At 41.5% G+C, this 23,182-nt stretch overlaps 1 protein-coding gene across 4 annotated transcripts in view; it reads left to right on the forward strand.

Annotated features, from left to right (window-relative positions):
* Positions 1-23,182, forward strand: part of LOC149841047 (uncharacterized) — a 167,809-nt gene that overhangs the window by 90,231 nt on the left and 54,396 nt on the right. For all 4 annotated transcript variants that reach the window (XM_090003557.1, XM_090003554.1, XM_090003556.1 and 1 more), the window contains 3 exons: positions 231-347; positions 439-519; positions 622-729. In XM_090003557.1, the coding sequence (XP_089859683.1) occupies positions 231-347; positions 439-519; positions 622-729 (306 nt within the window). The remainder of the gene's footprint in view (positions 1-230; positions 348-438; positions 520-621; positions 730-23,182) is intronic.

Consider the following 23,182-nt stretch of genomic DNA (forward strand, 5'->3'; position numbering starts at 1 on the left):
CACTTCAAGTCTGACCTGCACATCTCTTTCTTGTGGTACTTGCATTCCCCTTTATACACAAACATACTTCAAGGGAAAAATGAAGTATCTAAGCATCTACAACAGTGAATAGCCTATGGCCCTATGCTCTTTGTATGAATACACGTATTGCAAAATTTTAATGCTGAAAAAATATTTTGTTGACATGTTACTTGATTCTTTTATCCACCACGTTGTGATTATCTTGACAGGTTGAAAATGAACTGCCTGAGAAGATAGAAAGATTGGTAAGGTGTGAGGCATCTGCTTATCAAAAGCTTTTAATGAAGAGGGTAGAGGAAAACCTTGGTTCCATTGGAACTACAAAGGTACTTATGAAGTTGGTGCAAATTCTCAACGTTCTAGGCTAGCTGCTTCTTCACTACTCTCCATGCCTGATTTTCTCTTTAATGTTTTCAGGGACGTTCGGTCCATAACTCTGTAATGGAGCTTCGTAACATATGCAATCATCCATATCTTAGCCAGTTGCATGCAGAGGAGGCATGTTCAAACTTACCATTTGTTTGATCTTTTCTATTATGTACTTAGAGAGCCATATAACTTGATGTTTCTCTCCTGAATATATTTTTTTCCCATGTGTAGATTGACAGTCTGTTACCTAAGCATTTTCTGCCACCTCTTGTGAGACTTTGTGGGAAGCTGGAGATGCTAGATCGCTTGCTACCTAAGTTGAAAGCAACTGGGCATCGGGTATATGCAAATTCTTGGGGAAATTATTCTAAATATTAGATGTAGTGTTTAACAAAATCTTTTGTCTGTTTTTTTCATGCTCAGCACACACACATGCATGCACACACACACACATATATCTATATGTATACATGCATGCTATGTGATACTAATTTAAGACGTATTTCTACTTTATTATGCTGATACATTCTTGTTGCCTTTAGGCTAATATATTGGTAATCACAGGAAATAATCTAGTTTGGAAATTGTATAATTTTATATATTATTTTTTGTGAAGTTGTGTACTATTTGATATGCAGTGTGTGTGTGTGTGTTTATGATGGTTTTCTGATAATGGTGATTTTTCTTTTATTAACTCAGCCTGATTTTATCCATCTCTTTTATCAAGGTTGTAGACTATTGTTTTCTGATTTAATGGCGAAACAAACTTTCCACCTGAAAATATTCATTGTTCTCCACAGTCTAGGAACTTCATTTAGTCTTTTTTTGAGAGCCAATGGTGCAAACCGATCACGAGTCGGTTCGCGACCAAGACATCAAACCTACTATTCTATTGCGAAAGCTTTCAATATGGAATTTTTGAAATACGGAAGTGACTGATACTACTGAAATTCAATTCGGTAGGTCATTGAATTTGAAAATATGGTCAATAGTGAAAACGCAGACGACAGAAATATCTTTCCAACGCTTCGAAAATCGTAATTTTTTGATATCGGGATGCTGAGATATGATAAAAAAATGGATCTGACTGACACACTAGAAGTACAATCACCCGAATGACTGTACTCTCTATTCGAGTCCATTGTGTTGTAAAAAAATGAGAGCCTTCAACGATGTTCACCATATCACCAAAGTGGACACACAAAAAAGCCGCAACAAAGTCCACCAAAATACCAAAGTGAACACACAATCAGCCACAAATGGGCCAACACACAAAACCAACTAAAGGGGTCAACACAAGAGGCTAAAAATAATATTTTATTGATATAAATCCATGCAAAAAGCATCCATAAGAGAGGGGTTTTACCCCTATATATACATAAGCAACAACCTCCATAGAGACATTGGGAGAGGCCCCAACGACTCTAAATAGAGCCATTGTGTAACGACCCCAACTGACCCTCGAAAAATAGTGGATATAGTTGATTTTTTTTAAACAATTGCGGAAAACCTCCCAAAGATCCAAGGTACATCACAGATTTAATAACCAAACCTGAAACCATTCCATGCATTGAATCAACTAGAAGTGGCAAATATAACTTCATTAATAAATTAATAAGTCAAAATATCCAAAAACATACAATCGACTCTATCATAACCCTGCGCTCTAGTTAGAACCCAAAGACCAAGTCACAAGTCTCTCGTCCTCTAGCTAGCCAGTCCTAAACATCACTGAGCATCTGTGCCTGTAAAACAGTTTTAAGAAAACATGTAAGAACCGAAGTCCTCATACGAATTCCTCTAAAAATTCAATAGTAAAGGAAATAACATAAATTAACTCATGCATAAATTTCAGAGGAAATCACAAGTAATAACTTAACAAAATTAACTTACCATCCAAACATTCAACATCATGTCAAATCAAATATGTAGAAATGTATGAAACTAGTGCTGAATAGTAAAATATGCATGATTCAATTCACATGCATGAATAACTTATTAAGTTATTTATCAGAGTTGCTTTTGCATGCATATTCTTATTAAATGCACATAAATTTAATTTTCACTTTTTCTTAAACACACAAACACTCAAAACGGGCACAATTTTCGAAGTTCAAGTTAGGTTCCCAGTCATAGCTTAACACACAATTTGTATTTTATTTACTGAGTTCTAGAATTGTTTCTCGACCTATATCAGGAATCAACACCATTAATCAGAACATTAGGAATCAACACTTAATGCCGGAACATCAGGAAAATCAACATTCACTGACGCCACTTTCTTGCTATACCAATAACTATGGCTAAGTCAACAACACCATCCCCAGATAAAGTAGTTGAAAGCTCCTTAAATCCGTGGCTAGGAAGTAAACCACATATCGGGTTCTGACGCACAATTGCACACGGAGTTTTAGTATCCTCACGGTCCCCTATGACCGCCATCCAAGATTCCTACATTGTAGAAGAGACATCAAGGAAGTGTATACTTATACTATTTTGGTCTCTTTTATCATTTCAAATCAATTTCAAGTGTTTTACCCAAAAACCATTTTGCAAATCAACATTTATTAACCATTTTGGGCCCTGACCCTCATAATTTAACAATGTAATTAATTTTGGAAAAACAAAAAAATTCATTATTCATTTTGCAATGCATAAATAATTCAGTAACATGAGCAACACATGCTCGTGGCTTATATAGGCCTACAACGACTCACACATAACCACTAACCTATCTCAAAAAGTGATTTATGTCAATTGCAAAATTTCAGTAAACATAAGCACACACAGTTTCACAATTTATGTTCACAATGCACATTCATGATACAAAAAGAATGCACATTTAGCTAACCACATACACATGCAAATAGAAAGCTTGCAAACCACACCATTCATGATCAATTTTATGCATATGATCAACCAAACATGCATATGATCACAGTCATGTAAACATCTAATTATATTCAAAATCTTGTGTATGATATGCAAATTGTAAACTGATCGGTTTAGGATCAAGATTTATGTACCTAATCAAAAAATAATATTCCAAATCAGATTCATGTACATGACTAGCTGACTGCAAGCTTGCATACGATCAGATCAGCTTCATATACAATGAATTAGCTAAGCAGGAATAGGCACACAATTCCTGATCAGATTCATGTGTATGTTCAGCTCCAAGTACATAAATTGGCTAATCAGAAACATACAAGTACTGATCAGAGTCATGTACATGATCAACTTCATATACATGAATCGGTTAATTAGAAAATTACAAGTGTCAATTAGATTCGTGTACATGATCAGCTTCATGTACACGAATAAACAAATCAGAAAATATCAATGTTGGTCAGATTCATGTACATGGATCGTCCAATCAGACATTAACCATTGCTAGTCAGATTCATGTACATGGATTGACCAGTCATAAGGTAACGATAGCTGGTCGGATTCATGTACATGATCAGATTCTTGTACATGGATCGGCCAGTCAAGAACTAATCAACTGGTCGGATTCATGTACATGATCAGATTCATGTACTTGGATCGGCCAGGAAGGAAATAACATCAACTGGTTGGATTCATGTACATGGATTGACCAACCAGGAACATAAACAGTTGCTAGCCAGATTCATGTACAAGATCAGGTTCATAATCAGCTGCTGGCCAGATTCATGTACATGATCAGATTCATGTACATGGATTGTCCAACAGAGATTAATCAGCTGCGGGCCAGATTCATATACATTATCAGATTCATGTACATGGATCAACCAACACAGATTAATCAGCTGCTGACCAGATTCATGTACATGATTCGATTCATGTACATGGATCAAACAACACAGATTAATTGGCTGATGGACAGATTCATGTACATGGATCGATCAACAGCTTCTCATCAGATTCATGTACATGGATTGACCAATACCAAATACATGTGCATACATGATTCAAACTCATTACCAAAACAATATCGGCACGACTGAAAATACACATTTTTTTTCAGATGCATGAGCAATGAAAATCGGCAAAATCTAAATGACATGCATATTTTTAGATGTATAAGCAAGGACATAGACAAATCTGAGCATGGAAATCGACAAAACTGAAATATATATATACCTATTAGAAATCAGGAATACTGAAATATCTACATATATATATGTTCAAATTTATAAAATTGACAAACCTGCAATTATATGCATATATATATATATATATATATATATATATATATATATATCAGATTTATAAAATCGACAAACCAGAAAATATATGCATATATACATATATACATATATATCAATTTTCCCTTTTTCCCCTCTAAGCCCATGCTTGAATTGATTTATACATATTCCTTTCCCGTGCGAATTAAGAGAGAAACCTGTACCTTGATTCGAAAATCGAAAAAGACTAGAGAAAATCATAGATGCTTGTTTTTTTTTCTTCTCTTTTCCCTCTTTTCTCTTTTCTTTCACTGTCTTTCTCTCTATCTCTATTTATCTCTCTCTCTCTCTCTAGAACACGAGTTCTAGAGGGAGAGAGGTTATGTCCTCTTTTTATATATTTTTTTAATCCTTCTAGAGAGGGGGTGACACCCCCTTCTAGTCCCCTCTTAGGGGTAGAGTTCTATAATGTGTAGAACTCTACACCCTTATCCTTCTAGATTTTTGACATTATATTATTTTATTTATTTTATATTCCCTTTGAATATTCTGGGGGACGCCCCCTTTTGGAAGTCCATATGGGGGTAGAGTTCTACCCCAGGTAGAACTCTACCTCATCCTTAGTCTTAATTTAAAGTTAGTTGTTTTTAAAACTTTAAATTCATGTTAGTTTTAAAATTGCCATGGATGGATTATGGATCCAAATTGGATCCATGATCCAAATCTATATCCAATCCAATTGAATCCCAACCTGGACCGGATCCTAGTCAATATTGATCCTGGACTGGGTCCAGATCCATATTAACATGGATCAAATGGAGTGGGTCAAGTCCGATCTAAACCAGAAAAGACTAAAAAAAAGAGGTTGGTCATTTTAGTAAAATACATTTTTCGGGCCAACCGTAATCCGATTTTAAGAAAAAGATTTCCTACGAGATCTACGTTCCGAGACAGATATAACGATGGTCTTAACTCAATTTTGCTTTCAAATTTTGCCTTAATTTAACCTGCTCGAATTGAAAGGTTAAAAACAATAAATTTCTCAGATTATTCTTAACACAATTAGATCTTGTCAGCGGGCTCTAGATCAAGCACAGACCTAGCTGACGTCACCTCATATATATATATATATTTTCTACGATTTTTATCAATTAAATATTAGTATATAATTTAAAAAATATATTTTTTGGGCAAAAAAATCATGAAAAAATTATGAGATATTACTTCCCTAGCCCCTTAAAAGAATTTCGTCCACAAAATTATTATGTACCGAATAAATGTAGGTAGTGATCACACATTTCGGTCTCAGGCTCTTAGGTGCACTCGTCTAACTCACGATGTTCCCAACGCACTTTCATGAATGAAATCGTCCTACTCCGAAGTGTCCTCTGCTGACGATCCACAATCTCCATCGGTCTTCGCTGTCGTCATATCAAGTTGTGCCTCGACCGCCTCAGTGAATAACGTGTGAGGGGTCGGGTACATACTTTATCAACATCGAGATGTGGAAAATATTGCGGATCTGAAAAAACCGAGAAGAAAGCATCACTCGGTAAGCTGACTCGCCAATGCGATCGAGGATCTCAAAAGGTCCAACGTACCGAGGACTTAGCTTTCCCTTCTTCTCAAATCTGAACACACTCTTTGTAGGCGATATCCAGACAAGCACGTGATCGCCCTCAATAAAGCGAAGCTCCCTACGACGCTGGTTGGCGTAGCTCTTCTGTCTGCTCTGTGCTGCAACCAAATGCTGACGAATCATCCACACCTGGTCTGAGTAGTGCTGGATAGCCTCTGGAGGCTCCACTGCTCTCACTCCAACCTCGTCGCAACACACCAGAGATCTGCATGGTCTACTATATAGAGCTTTCATACGGGGTCATACCAATATTGGCATGGTAAATGTTGTAATAGAATTATGCAAGTTTTATATGCCTATCCCAAACCCCTACCCAATCCAACGCGCACGCTACCAGAAACAAGACGTGAAATGAGGATCTTGGTTTGACACGATAGAACACGATACTCCGTGAAGTTTAACAATCTCATCAACATACAAATCTGCGAAGCTCTCCAAACCCCATGGGGATAATGCCGATTCTTTCTTGTTTGAATTATTGTCTAGAAATGAGGATATTTCTAGTGATGATAAAATAATATTTGATACTTCTAATGATGCTCAAGCGAGTGGGTGTCTTCCACCTCTTGATCACACTATCGAAGATGGAACATCTAGGGAACCAAGTACGTAGATACATAGAGATAGAAGCACTTTTAGAAGTGCAATTGAAAAATATAGTGAATCTTCAAATAATCTTCGTAGAATCGAGAGAACTAGGAGAAATCCTTCTAGATTTATATCCTATGAATCCATCTCACCTAAACATAGAGCATGTCTTAGTGCTATTCATTTATATGTGGAACCTAAATTTTTTGAAGAAGCTAAGAAAATGATAGAATGGAGGGATGCAATGAATAATGAACTTGAAGCCCTTAGAAAAGCTAAAACTTGGGAATTCCAAACTTTACGTAAAGTAAAGAAAACAATAGTATATAGATGGGTTTTCAAGGTTAAAACTAAAAGTGATGGGTCACTTGAAAGATATAATGCTCGCCTAGTCGCCAAGGGATATAGTCAAGAATATGGTATATATATTAATTGAAGGTTAAAAATGCATTTTTAAATGGAGATTTAAATGAAGAAGTCTATATGGATGCTCCTCTGGGTATGGATGTGCCTAAGGGTAAAGTTCTTTGCTTACGAAAAGCTCTCTATGGTTTAAAGCAAACTGCAAGGCTTGGTATGATAGATTTAACAACTTAATGATAGAAAATGATTTTATTTCATGTTATACTGACACTGCTCTATTTGTCAAGAAATCTGATGCAGGAATTGTGATTTTGTTATTATATGTTGATGATATGTTCATCACGGGTGATGATGTTAAAGGGATCAAGAGTATTAAGTTTGCATTAATAAAAAAATTTGAAATGCCGAACTTAGGTTTTCTGACATATTTTTTAGGCATTGAAGTTGCCTATTCTCATAGAGGTTATTTTCTGTCTCAAACTAAACTTGCTTGTGAGGTTATTGACAGGTCAGGCATTACAAATGATAAAATCTGTGAAACTCCTGAAATGGTAGGAACAATAATGAAGATGGATGATGGGATTCCTTTAGAAGATCCTACTCCTTACAGGCAACTTGTTGGATCATTGAGGTATCTTAGCATTATGAGGCCAGATATCTCACATGCAGTACATGTTGCAAGTCAATTTTAGCATGCTCCTACTTCGATTCATATGGGTGCCATCCTTCGAATTATCAGATATGTAAAGGGGACCATAAACAGTGAAGTATTTCTATCTTCATCCTCTGTGTAACGCCCCAAAATTTCGACTTGTGATTTCGAAAAACCCTTCAAAGATTTAAAGTTTTAACTTTTAAAAACGACAGCGGAAGATATATAGAAAGGAACACAAGTCAACAATCCTGGGTACGTTAGCTGAAAAACCATCATTCACATGTACAACTTAAAGGAATTTAATAAATAAGGCAATAGATTAAAAATCTGCAGTTTATTATAATTTCCAAAGTTCAATAAAACTAAAGAAAACTCCAAAAAGACTCATAGCCAAGCCGCCAGCAGAAAGAAGATAAATCTTGATCCATGTTGCACCACGCCATCGGCCGCCAGTAAAGTCCTACTCCTCACCTGCCCATGAAATGGGCTATGTCACACGGACTCGGCTAGGGAGGCGCCGCACCCGAGTCGACACGCCCCGACACGGGTGCGGACACGGTGGGGCTTCGGACTCGGCCTGGACTCGGTCAACGCCGAGTCGGACTCGGTCAACGCCGAGTCGGACTCGGTCAACGCCGAGTCGGACTCGGTCAACGAGTCGAGGCCGAGTCCGTCCACTTTTAGACTCGGTCAACTTTGACCGAGTCCAAAATTGTCCATTTTTATAGCAAAAAACAAAAAAAATGATCTTTTTATATAGTTTTTAAAATATATATAGCATGAAAAAAGCTAATTATCATTTAATTCTCTCTCTTATAAGCCCCATAAAAAATTATTCTTAAATATTATCATCTAATTCTCTCTCTCAATCTTAAAAGCTAATAAATTCTCATCCACGAGTACCAACACTTTTCATCCACCGAGTTCTATCTCTTATAAAGGCTAATAAATTCTCATCCACCAGTACCAACATTTTTCATCCACCGAGATCATTTAATTCTCTCTCTTTTTCAAATCTAGCTTTGAAAAATTAAAAGCTTTTAATGCTTTTAATTAATGTTATAATTTTAGCAAAAGATGTTTAATGCATTTACCAGAACATGCTTTTAGTTAATGCTTTTAATTAATACCTTGATGATGTTTTATTCCCATGGTAGCTAAGACTCAACCGAGTCAATGATAAACTCAGCCAAGTTTGGTTCTAACTCAGTTATACTACTATTTTAACTCAGTTAATTTAGGATCTGAGACAACTCGGAAGAGTCACGAGCCGAGTGTCCAAAATTTATATAGATATATGCACACACATGATATATTATTATATATATATATATATTTTAAAAAAAAAAATATTTATATATATAGCCGAGTCCCCGTGTCCAAAATTTTTAAAATTGTGCCGCACCCGCACCCGCACCCATGTGACATAGGAAATGAGTCAGTTTCATAACAAACCAGTAGGTGCACGAACAGATAAGTAGAATGAAAATAAAACAGGATATTCATGAGATAAGCAGTTATGATATTTAAGCAATCAATACAATTGTAATCTATTCTAACAAGTGTAATATGTGCAAAGAGTTGTTAGTTGAAGCATTTCAAGCAGTGTAAGTCTCAATCGTCTACAACTATTTATTAAGATATTTTTTAAGTTCTGATATTAACTGGCCTGTGGGTACGCACAGACGCGAAACGTAGAAACAATCGAGACCGATCCGGGGGTTTATTATGTCAGGTGTTTTCATTAACCCGGATGGCTGACTGAGTCCGCTCCTAAGGGGACGGTCAGTGACCAAGAGAGTAAATCCTCAAAGGCATTCGTGGCCCATGGATGCATCCAACTTCTGCAGAAGTGCCTGGGAGTTACCACCTAGGATAATTTATGGTAATCCCAATTCCCCTAACTCCGATGACTGGGGAAGCCATGTCTTTTGCCCGTGGGGTGGTTGTTAACAACCTGTCCATCGGAGTTTTTGTACCATCCATCCTCTCCCTTGATGAACCGTGAAGGTCGAATGGGTACGACGGGGGTTTCTTAACCGCCGCCCCATCCTACATGCTCTGGTCTATTAGACCCACTCGAGCATCTTGCCTGTGAAGGCGAAAGGTCACCATTTATGTGATCTCAGCATTGTGCTAATTGCACGCATCGAGGTTGCTACAACCTCATCCTCCAACCATCGTAACCCACATAGGAGGTACTTGTCCAAAAGTACGTTTGTACCTCCCTAGAGGTACGACTACGATGAGAGGGCAACATAAAATGTTTTATGATTCTTTTGGTTCATACATGACTTGTATTGCTCTTTTGAGCAATTGGCCTGTGGAGGCCGATAATATCACATCAAAACAATAAAGTGTTGATTCCCACTTCAAGATACTCCATGACCTCACATAAAATTCATACCGTATATGCCTTAAGGTTCGTTTACAATAGCAATTTCAGTGGTTTTCTCTCCATAAATGAGTCTATTCATAAAGTCTACCTTAAGTATGCAGTTCCAACAGAATAAGCATGCAGAACAGACAATCACGAGTTAAGTAATCCTACAGGTAACAGGTAAGCCAATTAACTACTTGATTCTTTCTAAAATGAGTCTACCATTGAGCATGCAATTTCAAAAGAATCAAAGCGTAAACTCTGACCAGCAAATACTTCTTCAGATAAGCAGGTATGCAAAATAACTATTCTATATCAGAAGTCTTATTTTATTTTGTTCATACAAACTCTTCGTGCGACTTTCCCCTACCTCGGTATGTCGTGCAGCTGCGTGCGTCTACGCGTGTAGATGATACGAGGCTCAGGCCGCGGAGCCAGAGCGGGGTTCGATGCGAAGTCTGCAAAAGTACTACGTTAATTATCATGCGGAGAAATAGAGAAACAGGCCTGCCGATAGAAAAAGAGAGGGGCAGCAGGGGTGTGCCCTTGTTGGCCGAAATTAGAAAAATGACAAGGGGCGAGCCCTTGCCTGCAGACAGCCGCGGGGTGACAGGGGTTGAGCCCTCTGTCAAAAACACCGAGGCGGCAGGGGGGGGGGATCAGCCCCTGCCGAACACAACGAAGCGGCAGTGGCTGAGCCCCTGCCGACAACGACAAAGTGGCAGGGGCTGAGCCCCTGCCGGCAACATCCAAGTGGCAGGGGCTGAGCCCCTGCCAGCAGCATTAAAGTGGCAGGGGCTGAGCCCCTGCCGGCAACATAAAGTGGCAGGGGCTGAGCCCCTGCCAGCAACATTAAAGTGGCAGGGGCTGAGCCCCTGCCAGCAACATTAAAGTGGCAGGGCCTCGGCCCCCTCCACGGCGAATAAGAAATGGCAGGGGTCTCGGCCCCTGCCTGGCACAAAAAGAATGGTAAGGGCCTTGGCCCTTACCTGACGAAAATGCGGAAATGGCAGGGGCCCCAGCCCCTGCCTGTCGAAAATGGGGAATGGCAGGGGCCCCAGCCCCTGCCTGACGAATTAAGGGACGGCAGGGGCCTCGGCCCCTGCTAGAAGCAACTACAAATGGCAGGGGCCTCGACCCCTGCCTGGCAAAATCACGGAGCCGCAGGGGGGGTTGTCCGGCCCCCTGCGTGCCGAGGATCAAGAGCAGCCGGGGGGTATTCCCTGCCCTCCCAGAGGCCAAGAGGCGGCAGGGGCGAGCCCCTGCCTGCCGGGAAATAGAAAATGGCAGGGGCATTGCCCCTGCCTACCGGAGATCGAGAGGCGGCAGGGGCTAACCCCTGCCAGAGAGAGAGAGAGAGAGTTCTGGACGGGGGTGACAAGGGGCAGCCGACCTCCTGTCGGATTCCCTATCACCCCCAGAGGTGAGGGAGTGTCGCAGGGGCCATTGGTCCCCTGCCGGCACTCCGACGCACCCCCAAAGGGAATAGCGGACGACAGGGGCCTTGCAGGCCACCTGTTGGCCCTCCGTTGAGTACCGAAGAGGCGGGAGGGCGCGGCAGGGGCCGTGCGCCGCCTGTCGGCCTCCCGGCGAGGTGACAGAGAGGGGGTGAGGAAGAGAAGAGGGAGGAGAAGAGGGCGGCGTACCTGGGAGGCGGTGGCCGGCGGCGGGGCACAGTGACGGCAGCGGCAACGAGCGCAGAGAAGGAGGAGGCGGCACGGGGGGGGGGGGCGAAGGGCTGTGCCTCCCTTTGCCCTCCCGCAGAGCTTTTAAAAGCTCCAGGGAGGCGATGAAAGGGGAAACCCCGGTGGGTTTTGTTAAAATGTAATATGTAATATGTAATATATATATATATATTATTTAATATTATTATATTTTCTTTTATTATTTTCTTTTATTATTTTTCTTTATTTTCTTTTTTAGCATCTAGTTCAATAGAAACTAGATATTTGATCCAGTCAAGGGAACTTGACTGTGCAAATAGCTGTTGGACTGTAGTCCAACAACTATAATAAATGCTGGTCCAACAGCTATAATAATAAATGTTGTTGGACTGTAGTCCAACAACTATATTAAGAGACGTTGGAATCCAACGTCTCTTTTGGAGAGCTCAAAATGAGCTCTCCTCTCTCCCACTTTTTTGTATATATAGGGGTGAACCCCTTTAATGTAAAGAACCATGCTTCTTAAGCATTTTGTTCATGAATAAAGTATTATTTATTTTTCAAGTGTTCTTCCTTTTATACCCTTTCAAGGGTCATGCTTGTAGTGTCTCCAATAGACACTTGTTTGTGAGTTATTTGTGCATTTGTTGAAGACCACCATTTCATTACATGGTATTAAAGCTACGAAATCCTTAGATCTTGAAGTGCTTCCGCCTCGATTTCCGTGCCACATTTACAAAAGGTGTTTCATCACCTTGTTCTTGGCTCAAGATGATTTGTTTGAAGAAAGGCGAACTTGTGCTACAAAAAAAAATTTGGTTTTGTATCCTCTCTTATTCTTTTGTCTACTCTTTTTCTTTTCTTTTTATTTTTCTCTCTCTCCTCCTATTTATTCCTCTCTTACTCTTGTAAAAGATGGATGACAATGATAAGATCACCATCATTCCTATGAAGCTAAATGATACTAACTATGTAATGTGGGCTTCGATTATGAAGCACCACATTTGGGGAAAAGGTTTATGGGGTATAGTGGATGGTTCCGATTTGGAACATAAACTATGTCTTACCAAGAAAGAGTGTGATAAAGAGGTTCCTCTAACGGAAGAAGAGAAGAGTAAGGCGTTAGCCACTTATGAAAAGAAATGGAAAGAATGGAGGATAGGGCATGCAAAAATTATGTCATGGCTCATCAATAGCATAGACATTAAAAAATGCTCTAGTCTATCTAAGTTTGAGCATGCTGATAAGGCTTGGGAATACCTCAAAAACATGTATTCCCTTAAAGATATTGCACATGTATGCAATTTACAAGATAAAGTTCGGACAATGACTCAAAAAGATAAAACTATTCGAGAATATTATAATGAGTTGTCCGAACTTTGGGAAGAGTTGGCTCTTCTTGAGCCCAAATGGCATTGTGCCGAAGACATTGAGCTTCGCCAAAAGCAACTCGATATGGAACATTTCTATCAATTTGTGAATGGTCTATGGCCGTTGTTTGAATCCACCAAATCGGAACATTTCTAGGACATTGCTAATTGCAAATCAAGTTCCAAAAAGTTTTTGGGCTGAAGCAGTCCTAACTGCCACCTACCTCATTAATAGGATGCCATCTTCCTCATTAAAGAATACAACTCCAATAGAAAAGCTTGTTAACTTAACTCTAGATTATTCTAGATTAAGAGTCTTTGGATGCAAATGTTTTGTTTTCACCAACAGAAATGACAAACTCTCTCCTCGTGCAATCCCATGTGCCTTTTTAGGATATGCTGATAATAAAAAAGGCTACAGGTGTTTCGATTTTCAAAATGACAAATTATATGTGTCAAGAAATGTATCTTTTTTGGAAAAAGAAAGCTTATTTGAATTTGAAAAATCCAAGGATGTCACTCAATACTCGTTTTTAATTGATCCAATTTCAAAATCCAATGAATGTGATGTTGGATGTGACTTTGACAATGATCAAAGTCCTATTGCTGTTGAAAATGATGATAATGAAGAGCAAATCCATAGGGATGTTAGTCTACAATATTCAAGACGTAGAGAGCAAAATCTTCCATGTGCATTACAAAAATACTCTGAAGTCTCACCTAGAAGAACGTCTAGAATCTCTAAACCTCCAGAAAAATTTGTGTCTTATGAATCTTTTTCACCCACGTATAGGGCCGCCATTACATTAATACAATCATATGTTGAACCATCATCCTATTCTCAAGCAAAAAATCATATAGAATGGATAGAAGCCATGAAAATAGAATTGGATGCACTAGAAAAGGCCAATACTTAGACGATACAAGATATTTCTCCGGGTAAGAAACCTATAGGTTGTAGGTGGGTATACAAAGTCAAAACCAAAAGTGATGGGACCCTGGAAAGATATAAGGCCCGTTTAGTAGCAAAAGGATATGCCCAAGAGTATGACATCGATTATGAAGAAACATTTGCTCCTGTGGCCCGTATGACCACTGTTACAACTTTAATAGCCTTGGCCTCCATTAGAACATGGCCTATCTTTCAATTAGATGTCAAAAATGCTTTCCTGAATGGGAATCTCGTTGAAGAAGTATACATGGAAGCCCCACCTGGTATTAGTATCCCTAAGGGTAAAGCTCTTCGTCTAGAAAAAGCTCTTTATGGTCTTAAACAGGCTCCAAAAGCCTGGTATGACCGATTTAGTCATGTTATGCTTGATATTGGTTTTCAACCTTGTTTAACTGACACTGCTTTGTTTGTTAAGAAATCTGATGCAGACATCATTATTCTTCTTCTCTATGTGGACGATATGATCATCACCGGAGGCGACAAACAGGAAGTTGCAAATATCAAATCTCTTCTTAAAACTCACTTTGAAATGACTGACTTAGGTTTATTAAGATATTTTTTAGGCATTGAAGTTGCTTATTCCCCTCGGGGGTATTTGATATCTCAATCTAAATTTGCTCTTGATATCGTTTCCAGGTCTGGAATTACAGATGATAAGAAAGTAGACACTCCAGAAGTTGTCAATGTTAAAATGAAAATTGATGATGGAGAACTTCTTGATGATCCTACTCCTTATAGACAGCTTGTTGGAGCTCTTTCTTATCTTTCCATTACTAGGCCAGATATAACTCATGCGGTTCATACAGTCAGTCAGTTTCAGCATGCTCTCACCTCCGTGCACATGGGAGCGATTTTGCGTATTATTAGATACTTAAAATCCTCTCTTTCACGAGGACTCTTCTTGTCTGCTTCATCTTCATTAAATTTAGTTGCATATACTGATGCTGACTGGGGAGGTGATCCCAATAATAGACACTCAACTACTGGTTTTTGTGTGTTATTAGGTGAAACCTTAATTTCGTGGAGGTGCAAGAAGCAGCAGAAAGTCTCTCTTTCCTCCACCGAAGCTGAATACAGAGCCATGGCAACTACCACTATGGAGGTTGTTTGGCTCAGATGATTGCTAGCGGATATGGGAGCTAAAGCAACGCAAGCTTCAAAGATGTGCTGTGACAACAAAAGTGCGATCTACATTGCAAGCAACCAGACATTCCATGAGCGCACTAAACACATTGAGATGGATTGTCACTATGTCAGAGAGGAATACTTACATGGAACCATTGATCTGCCATATGTTACATCAGAATATCAATTAGCAGACTTCTTCACCAAGCCTCTCGCTGCTCCCAGATTTCACTTCCTCTTAGACAAACTTTCGCTCATTATACCGTAAGTTTGAGGGGGAGTGTTAAAATGTAATATGTAATATATATATATATTATTTAATATTATTATATTTTCTTTTATTATTTTTCTTTATTTTCTTTTTTAGCATCTAGTTCAATAGAAACTAGATATTTGATCCAGTCAAGTTCCTGTTGGAACTTGACTGTGCAAATAGCTGTTGGACTGTAGTCCAACAGCTATAATAAATGCTGTTGGACTACAGTCCAACAGCTATAATAATAAATGTTGTTGGACTGCAGTCCAACAACTATATTAAGAGACGTTGGAATCCAACGTCTCTTTTGGAGAGCTCAAAATGAGCTCTCCTCTCTCCCACTTTTTGTATATATAGGGGTGAACCCCTTCAATGTAAAGAGCCATGCTTCTTAAGCATTTTGTTCATGAACAAAGTATTATTTATTTTTCAAGTGTTCTTCCTTTTATACCCTTTCAAGGGTCGTGCTTGTAGTGTCTCCAATAGACACTTGTTTGTGAGTTATTTGTGCATTTGTTGAAGATCACCATTTCATTACAGGTTTCCCTAATCCATCCGAAAACGAAGGGGGAGAAAGGGGGGGGGGGGTCGCGACGCTCGGGATCCCGAGTCGGGTTATTTTAAAACCCTAAAAAAATAAAGGGCTCGGGTCGGGTCCGGACCCGACCCGACCCGACCCGGGTCCAAAACAATAATACATTTTTTTTTTTAACAAATTGCGGGCTTTACATCCTCCCCTTCTTAAAAGAATTTCGTCCGCGAAATATTTATTGCCTTGAAGAATCAAAATACAGGTCAGGATAATTTTCCCTGATATCGTTCTCAGGTTCCCAAGTACATTCGTCAATTCCATGATGTTGCCACCGAACCTTTACAAAGGAAATGGTCTTTGATCTTAGCACTTGGTCGCGACCGTCGACGATCTCCACTGGTTTTTCTTCGAATGTCAAGTCCCCTCTAATGTCCACATCATCATAATGAATGATGTGCGATGGATCGTGAACATACTTCCTCAACATGGATACGTGAAAGCCATGATGGATCTGGGCGTACTGAGGAGGTAACGCTACGCGATAAGCTGCTTCTCCAATCCACTCCAGGATTTCGAACGGTCCAACGTATCTAGGACTTAGCTTTCCCTTCTTCCCGAACCTAAATACGCTCTTCGTCGACGATACCTTAACAAAAACCATCTCGCCAATATCGAAGGTAAGCTCTCGTCGGCGTTTATCTGCATAACTTTTCTACCGACTCTGAACGGTACGGAGTCGTTCTCGAATCATCTGCACTTGTTGAGTATAGTGTTGCAAAACTATAGGTGCCTCCAATCTTTGTTCGCCAACCTCGTCCCAGTAAACAGGTGATCGACATGGCCTCCCATACAAAGCTTCGTATGGGCCCATCCCGATGCTCGCATGATAGCTGTTGTTATACGCGAATTCCACCAGACTGATATGGGAATCCCACTCTCCCTTCCAGTCCATCATACAGGCTCGAAGCATGTCTTCCAAGGTCTGAATCGTACGTTCCGACTGCCCGTCAGTCTGAGGGTGAAACGTCGTGCTGAACTTTAACTTTGTGCCCAACGCCAACTGAAGTTGTCCCCAAAACCTTGAAGTGAATCTGGGATCACGATCAAAGATAATCGAGACTGGAACGCCGTGCAATCTCACAATCTCTCTAACATAGAGATCAGCGAGACTATCTAACGATTGGTTGAGACGGATAGGTAGGAAGTGAGCAAACTTGGTGAGTCTATCGACGATCACCCAAATCGCGTCATGCTTCCTCCGCGTCCTCGGAAGACCGACTATGAAGTCCATGGTGACATCCTCCCACTTCCATAGAGGGATCTCTATCTACTGCATGACCCCACCGGGTCTCTGGTGCTCGATCTTGATCTGCTGACACGTTAAACATTTCGAGACATACTCAGCCACGTCTCGCTTCATACCGTTCCACTAATAACTGCGTTGTACGTCCTTGAACATCTTCGTGCCGCCAGGGTGAATGGTGTATCTAGACTTGTGGGCTTCCGCAAGAATTTCATCTCGAAGGACCGGGTCGTCAGGAACCCAAAGGCGCTTCTTCAACCATATACTTCCATCCTCCTTCAGACGAAAAGGTGTATCTGCCAGTATCGCTTGAGCCTTCAACTTCTCGTAGCGTGCATCAGTTTTCTGCCCATTGATGATCCTCGCTAGTAGCTCAGGTTGAGCAACAAGGTGGGATAAGCCGATAGAACCTTGAGTGATCGCGAAAGGTTCCCATGAGGCTAGGTCTTCGACCAACCTCCATCCAGCAAAAAAAGCATTAATCGAAACTTTCGGTGCTTTGCGGCTGAGGGCATCAGCCACGACGTTCGCCTTTCCTGGGTGGTACGAGAGGGTGAAGTCGTAATCCTTGAGGAATTCAAGCCAACGCCGTTGTCTCATGTTCAATTCTTTCTGCGAAAATAGATACTTAAGGCTCTTATGATCGGTGAATGCTTCAAACTGCTCCCCATACAAGTAATATCGCCATATCTTCAGTGCGAACACCACCGCAGCTAACTCTAAATCGTGAGTTGGGTAGTTCTTCTCGTGAATTTTAAGTTGTCGAGAGGCGTATGCGATCACTTTTCCATTTTGCATCAGCACGACCCCTAGGCCTGACCCAGAGGCATCAGTATAAATCACGAATCCGCCTTTACCAGAAGGTAAGGTCAAAATAGGAGCACTGGTAAGTCGCTCCTTCAATAACTAAAAACTCGCCTCGCACTTCTAGTCCCATAAGAATTTAGCCTCTTTCTTCAGCAACTTCGTCAGGGGTAATGCAATTTTCGAAAAATCCTGAATGAATCTTCTGTAGTAAGCTGCTAGTCTAAGAAAACTTCTAATATCACGTGCGTTCTTTGGTTGCTGCCAACTAAGTAGAGCCTCAACCTTTGCAGGGTCCACGAACACTCCTTCCTTAGAAATAACGTGTCCCAGAAACATGACTTCCTCGAGTCAGAATTCACATTTAGAGAACTTGGCATACAAACGTTCCTTCCGCAAGGTCTCCAACACAATTGTTAAGTGCTCCCGATGTTGCTCTCGACTTTCTGAGTACACCAAGATGTCGTCGATGAATACTATCACGAAGGTATCCAAAAATGGTTTGAACACCCTATTCATCAAGTCCATGAAAGCTGCGGGGGCATTGGTCAGTCCGAACGGCATGACTGTGAACTCGTAATGACCGTATCTCGTCCGAAAAGCCGTCTTAGGAATATCATCATTCCTAATTCTGAGCTGATGGTATCCCGACCTAAGATCGATTTTCGAGAAAACCTTAAGCCTTCTGCAATTGATCGAACAAGTCTTCGATACGCGGCAATGGGTACTTGTTTTTTATCGTGGCCTGGTTGAGCATTCGATAGTCGATGCACAGACGCAAGGTTCCGTCCTTCTTCTTCACGAAGAGCACAAGAGCTCCTCAAGGAGAAACGCTGGGGCGAATGAATCCCTGATCCAACAACTCCTGCAACTGCTTCTTCAGCTCCTCAAGCTCAGCTGACGCCATTCTGTAGGGTGCTTTGGAGATTGGCGTCCTACCTAGTTGCAATTCAATATTGAATTCTACCTCACGAGACGGTGGAAGTCCCGACAGCTCTTCAGGAAAAACGTCGGGATAATCACGAACCACATCCAGCTCACTGATGGGAATAGGCATTGGATCTAACTGGATAACACTAACCAAAAAGGCAGTGCATCCCTTCCGCAAAAAGTTCTGCGCCTTAAGCGCCGAGATCGTCCGGCTTGCTCGAACAGGTCTGGGAATTCTGAATTCTACTCTCGGAGAGCCTGGAGGTGATAAAACGATCTTGCCATCTCGGCAAAATATCTTGGCATGATACTTGTGCAACCAATCCATGCCTAGGATGATGTCAAATTCTGTCATCTCAAGCAGGATAGCACAAGCAGGCAAGTGCCTCTCTGCCACAACTACGTCCAATTCAGGTATATAAGTGGTGCAAACTGTGTTCTTCCCAACGGGGTTATACACGTCCAAAGCATTAACAAGTGAGTTTACAGTTATGTGCAATTGCTCTACGAATTTTTCCGAAACAAACGAGTGTGTAGCACCACAATCAAAGAGTGCAAAAGCTGCTTGATCAGCAACAAGAATGGTACCTTGAACGAGATCCCCTTTCGTCAATTGTTCGACCGTGGCTGCATAAACTCGACCCGGCTCCCTTACATTGCTTGGTTGTGCTCGCTGCTGATGATGAGGTGGTCGAGGAGGCTGAGATACATTGCCGGTTCGCTTGAGGTCATCAGCTGCTTTCTTCCGGCAATCGCGTATGAAATGACCCATCTTACCACAGTACAGGCATCCGCCAGTGTCCCGCGGACAAGTTTGTCCTACGTGAGGCCTCTTGCATCTGGGGCAGTTATCTCCCGACGGCTGTCTGGGCGGTGGATGGCCCTGCTGTCGTTGGTGCTTTGCCGGAGGGAACTGTTTGTTCCCTCCCTCACTCTTCACTGGAAATGGTGGTCGTTGCCCTGGGCCGCCGGGATAGGTCTTCTTCTGATCACCACCTTCTGGGGTGACTTTTTGGCTTGCACACTTTTTGAACGCTCCCAATCCTCGTTCAGTAGGGTGGCTGCTGCTACTGCCGCAGAAAAAGTCGCGGGCATGCTGGTGAGAATCCTATGCCAGAGTCCTTCCTTCAGTCCGCGAATGAACTTCCCAGCCCGCTCATGATCATCCTCGAATAGGTGAGGACAGTAGCGCTCCAATCGTTGAAATTTGGCGATATATTCGTTCAAACTTAAGCTGCCTTGGCACAGCTCCAGAAATTTCACCTTCTTCTTTTCCCTCACATGAGGAGGAAAATAGTTTTCGAGAAAAGCCCTCCGGAAGGCCTCCCACAGAATTACCTCAGCACCTGGAAACTGCACCTCCCGGGTAGTGTCCCACCATTCGCGAGCGTCGTCCTTCAATCGAAAGGACCCGAACATCGTCTTCTTATCGTCAGGGACGGACAACACTTGGAACACCCGTTCCACCTCTTTAACCCAACTCTCCGCCAAGTCAGGGTCAACCTTGCCAGAGAAGGTAGGAGGGTCCAACTTCAGAATTTTTTCATAGGTGTCAGTTGGTGCATTCCTAACAAGGGAACTTAGATCCTGCGATGGGCGACCCTGGCTACGAATCACCTCAGCTAAGGAGTTGAGGGTATCCATCATTAATCCCCTCTGCTCACGCAACTCATCGGCCATGCTGTGGCGTGAGTTTCCCGCCATCCTTAAAAAGCAACCAAGATTAATAGTCAAAAATACTGAAGACGCACAAGCAGACATAAGTATAGAAGCAAAGGCAAAACATAGGTCTTTATTACGAAAGTCAAATATTTAGAATCCAGCTGTGCTGGTACATAAGCAAAAGTTCTATTCCGTAATTATAAATGAGTTCACAAACTCCAACAAAACTGGGTAAGTTCTACCTCCCCTTAGGGACGGCTATAGTACTTCTTAAGATATTCCCTTCTATTGCCTGTGCGCCTGAATCTGCGCTTAGGGGTGAAGGGAAGTGGCTCCTCATAGGAGGTCTCCTGTCCGTAGAGAGGCGTCGCCGGAGTATATTCCGGTGAGCCAAGACTATAACTTGAAGAATCCGTCGCAGGCGTGTATGTGGGTGATACACCGCCCACTGGGTCAGCTGGAGGTGGTAGTTGCTCGTCTGCAGTCGAAATTGCGATCTTGCTGTCATGCTCGACCATGTGGAAGCAAGCATCCATGGTGTGCCCTGTTTCCCCGCAGAAACCACACTCCTCTGCTAACTCAGGGGGAACAAAATCTCCCGACGACTCCTGTGGTGTCTGATGGTGCACCCGAACGTGTGAAGGCGCGAAACCACCTTCTCGAGCATGCACCTCAGCCCACGCTGTTGCCAAGGGTATCTGGTAGGCGATCGGTAGTGGGAAGCCTTGCTCATCCGTAAAAATGGGTAGAGGAGGGCGGTTAGCCCAGTAACCAGCCCTGAACATCTCATGTCCGCCCCTCTCCCTTACGGAACGGCCACGTACTCTACGCGTGCCCCTACCGCGACTACCACTAGAACCAGTAAACGGATCAATCTATCCAACAGTACTACGAATAAAACAAGAATATAATTTAGTCTAAACATGCTATATAATATCAAAGACTTACTTACAGCGCGATGGGATGCTCAATCGTCAAGATTTCACCTCTTTCTGATCTGGCTCTGATACCAAGTTGTAACGCCCCAAAATTTCGACTTGTGATTTCGAAAACCTTATCGAAAAACCCTTCAAAGATTTAAAGTTTTAACTTTTAAAAACGACAGCGAAAGACATTTAAAAATGAACACAAGTCAACAATCCTGGGTACGTTAGCTGAAAAACCATCATTCACATGTACACCAACTTAAAGAAATTTAAGAAATAAGCCAATAGATTAAAAATCTGCAGTTTATTACAAAATGAGCATTTTGTTCAAAAGTTCAATAAAACTAAAGAAAACTCCAAAAAGACTCAGAGCCAAGCCGCCAGCAGAAAGAAGATAAATTTTGATCCATGTTGCACCACGCCATCGGCCGCCAGTGAAGTCCTACTCCTCACCTGCCCATGAAATGGGTCAGTTTCATAACAAACCAGTAGGTGCACGAACAGATAAGTAGAATGAAAATAAAACAGGACATTCATGAGATAAGCAGTTATGATATTTAAGCAATCAATACAATTGTAATCTATTCTAACAAGTGTAATATGTGCAAAGAGTTATTAGTTGAAGCATTTCAAGCAGTGTAAGTCTCAATCATCTACAACTATTTATTAAGATATTCTTTAAGTTCTGATATTAACTGGCCTGTGGGTACGCACAGACGCGAAACGTAGAAACAATCGAGACCGATCCGGGGGTTTATTATGTCAGGTGTTTTCATTAACCCGGATGGCTGACTGAGTCCGCTCCTAAGGGGACGGTCAGTGACCAAGAGAGTAAATCCCCAAAGGCATTCGTGGCCCATGGATGCATTCAACTTCTGCAGAAGTGCCTAGGAGTTACCACCTAGGATAATTTATGGTAATCCCAATTTCCCTAACTCCGATGACTGGGGAAGCCGGGTCTTTTGCCCGTGGGGTGGTTGTTAACAACCTGTCCATCAGAGTTTTTGTACCATCCATCCTCTCCCTTGATCAACTGTGAAGGTCGAATGGGTACGACGGGGGTTTCTTAACCGCCGCCCATCCTACATGCTCTGGTCTATTAGACTTACTCGAGCATCTTGCCTGTGAAGGCGAAAGATCACCATTTATGTGATATCAGCACTGTGCTAATTGCATGTATCGAGGTTGCTACAACCTCATCCTCCAACCATCGTAACCCACATGGGAGGTACTTGTCCAAAAGTACGTTTGTACCTCCCTAGAGGTACGACTATGATGAGAGGGCAACATAAAATGTTTTATGATTCTTTTGGTTCATACATGACTTGTATTGCTCTTTTGAACAATTGGCCTGTGGAGGCCGATAATATCACATCAAAACAATAAAGTGTTGATTCCCACTTCAAGATACTCCATGACCTCACATAAAATTCATACCGTATATGCCTTAAGGTTCGGTTACAATAGCAATTTC

Source organism: Nuphar pumila, chromosome 4, assembly GCF_984573655.1.
Source record: "Nuphar pumila chromosome 4, dmNupPumi1.hap1.1, whole genome shotgun sequence".
NCBI lineage: Eukaryota > Viridiplantae > Streptophyta > Magnoliopsida > Nymphaeales > Nymphaeaceae > Nuphar > Nuphar pumila.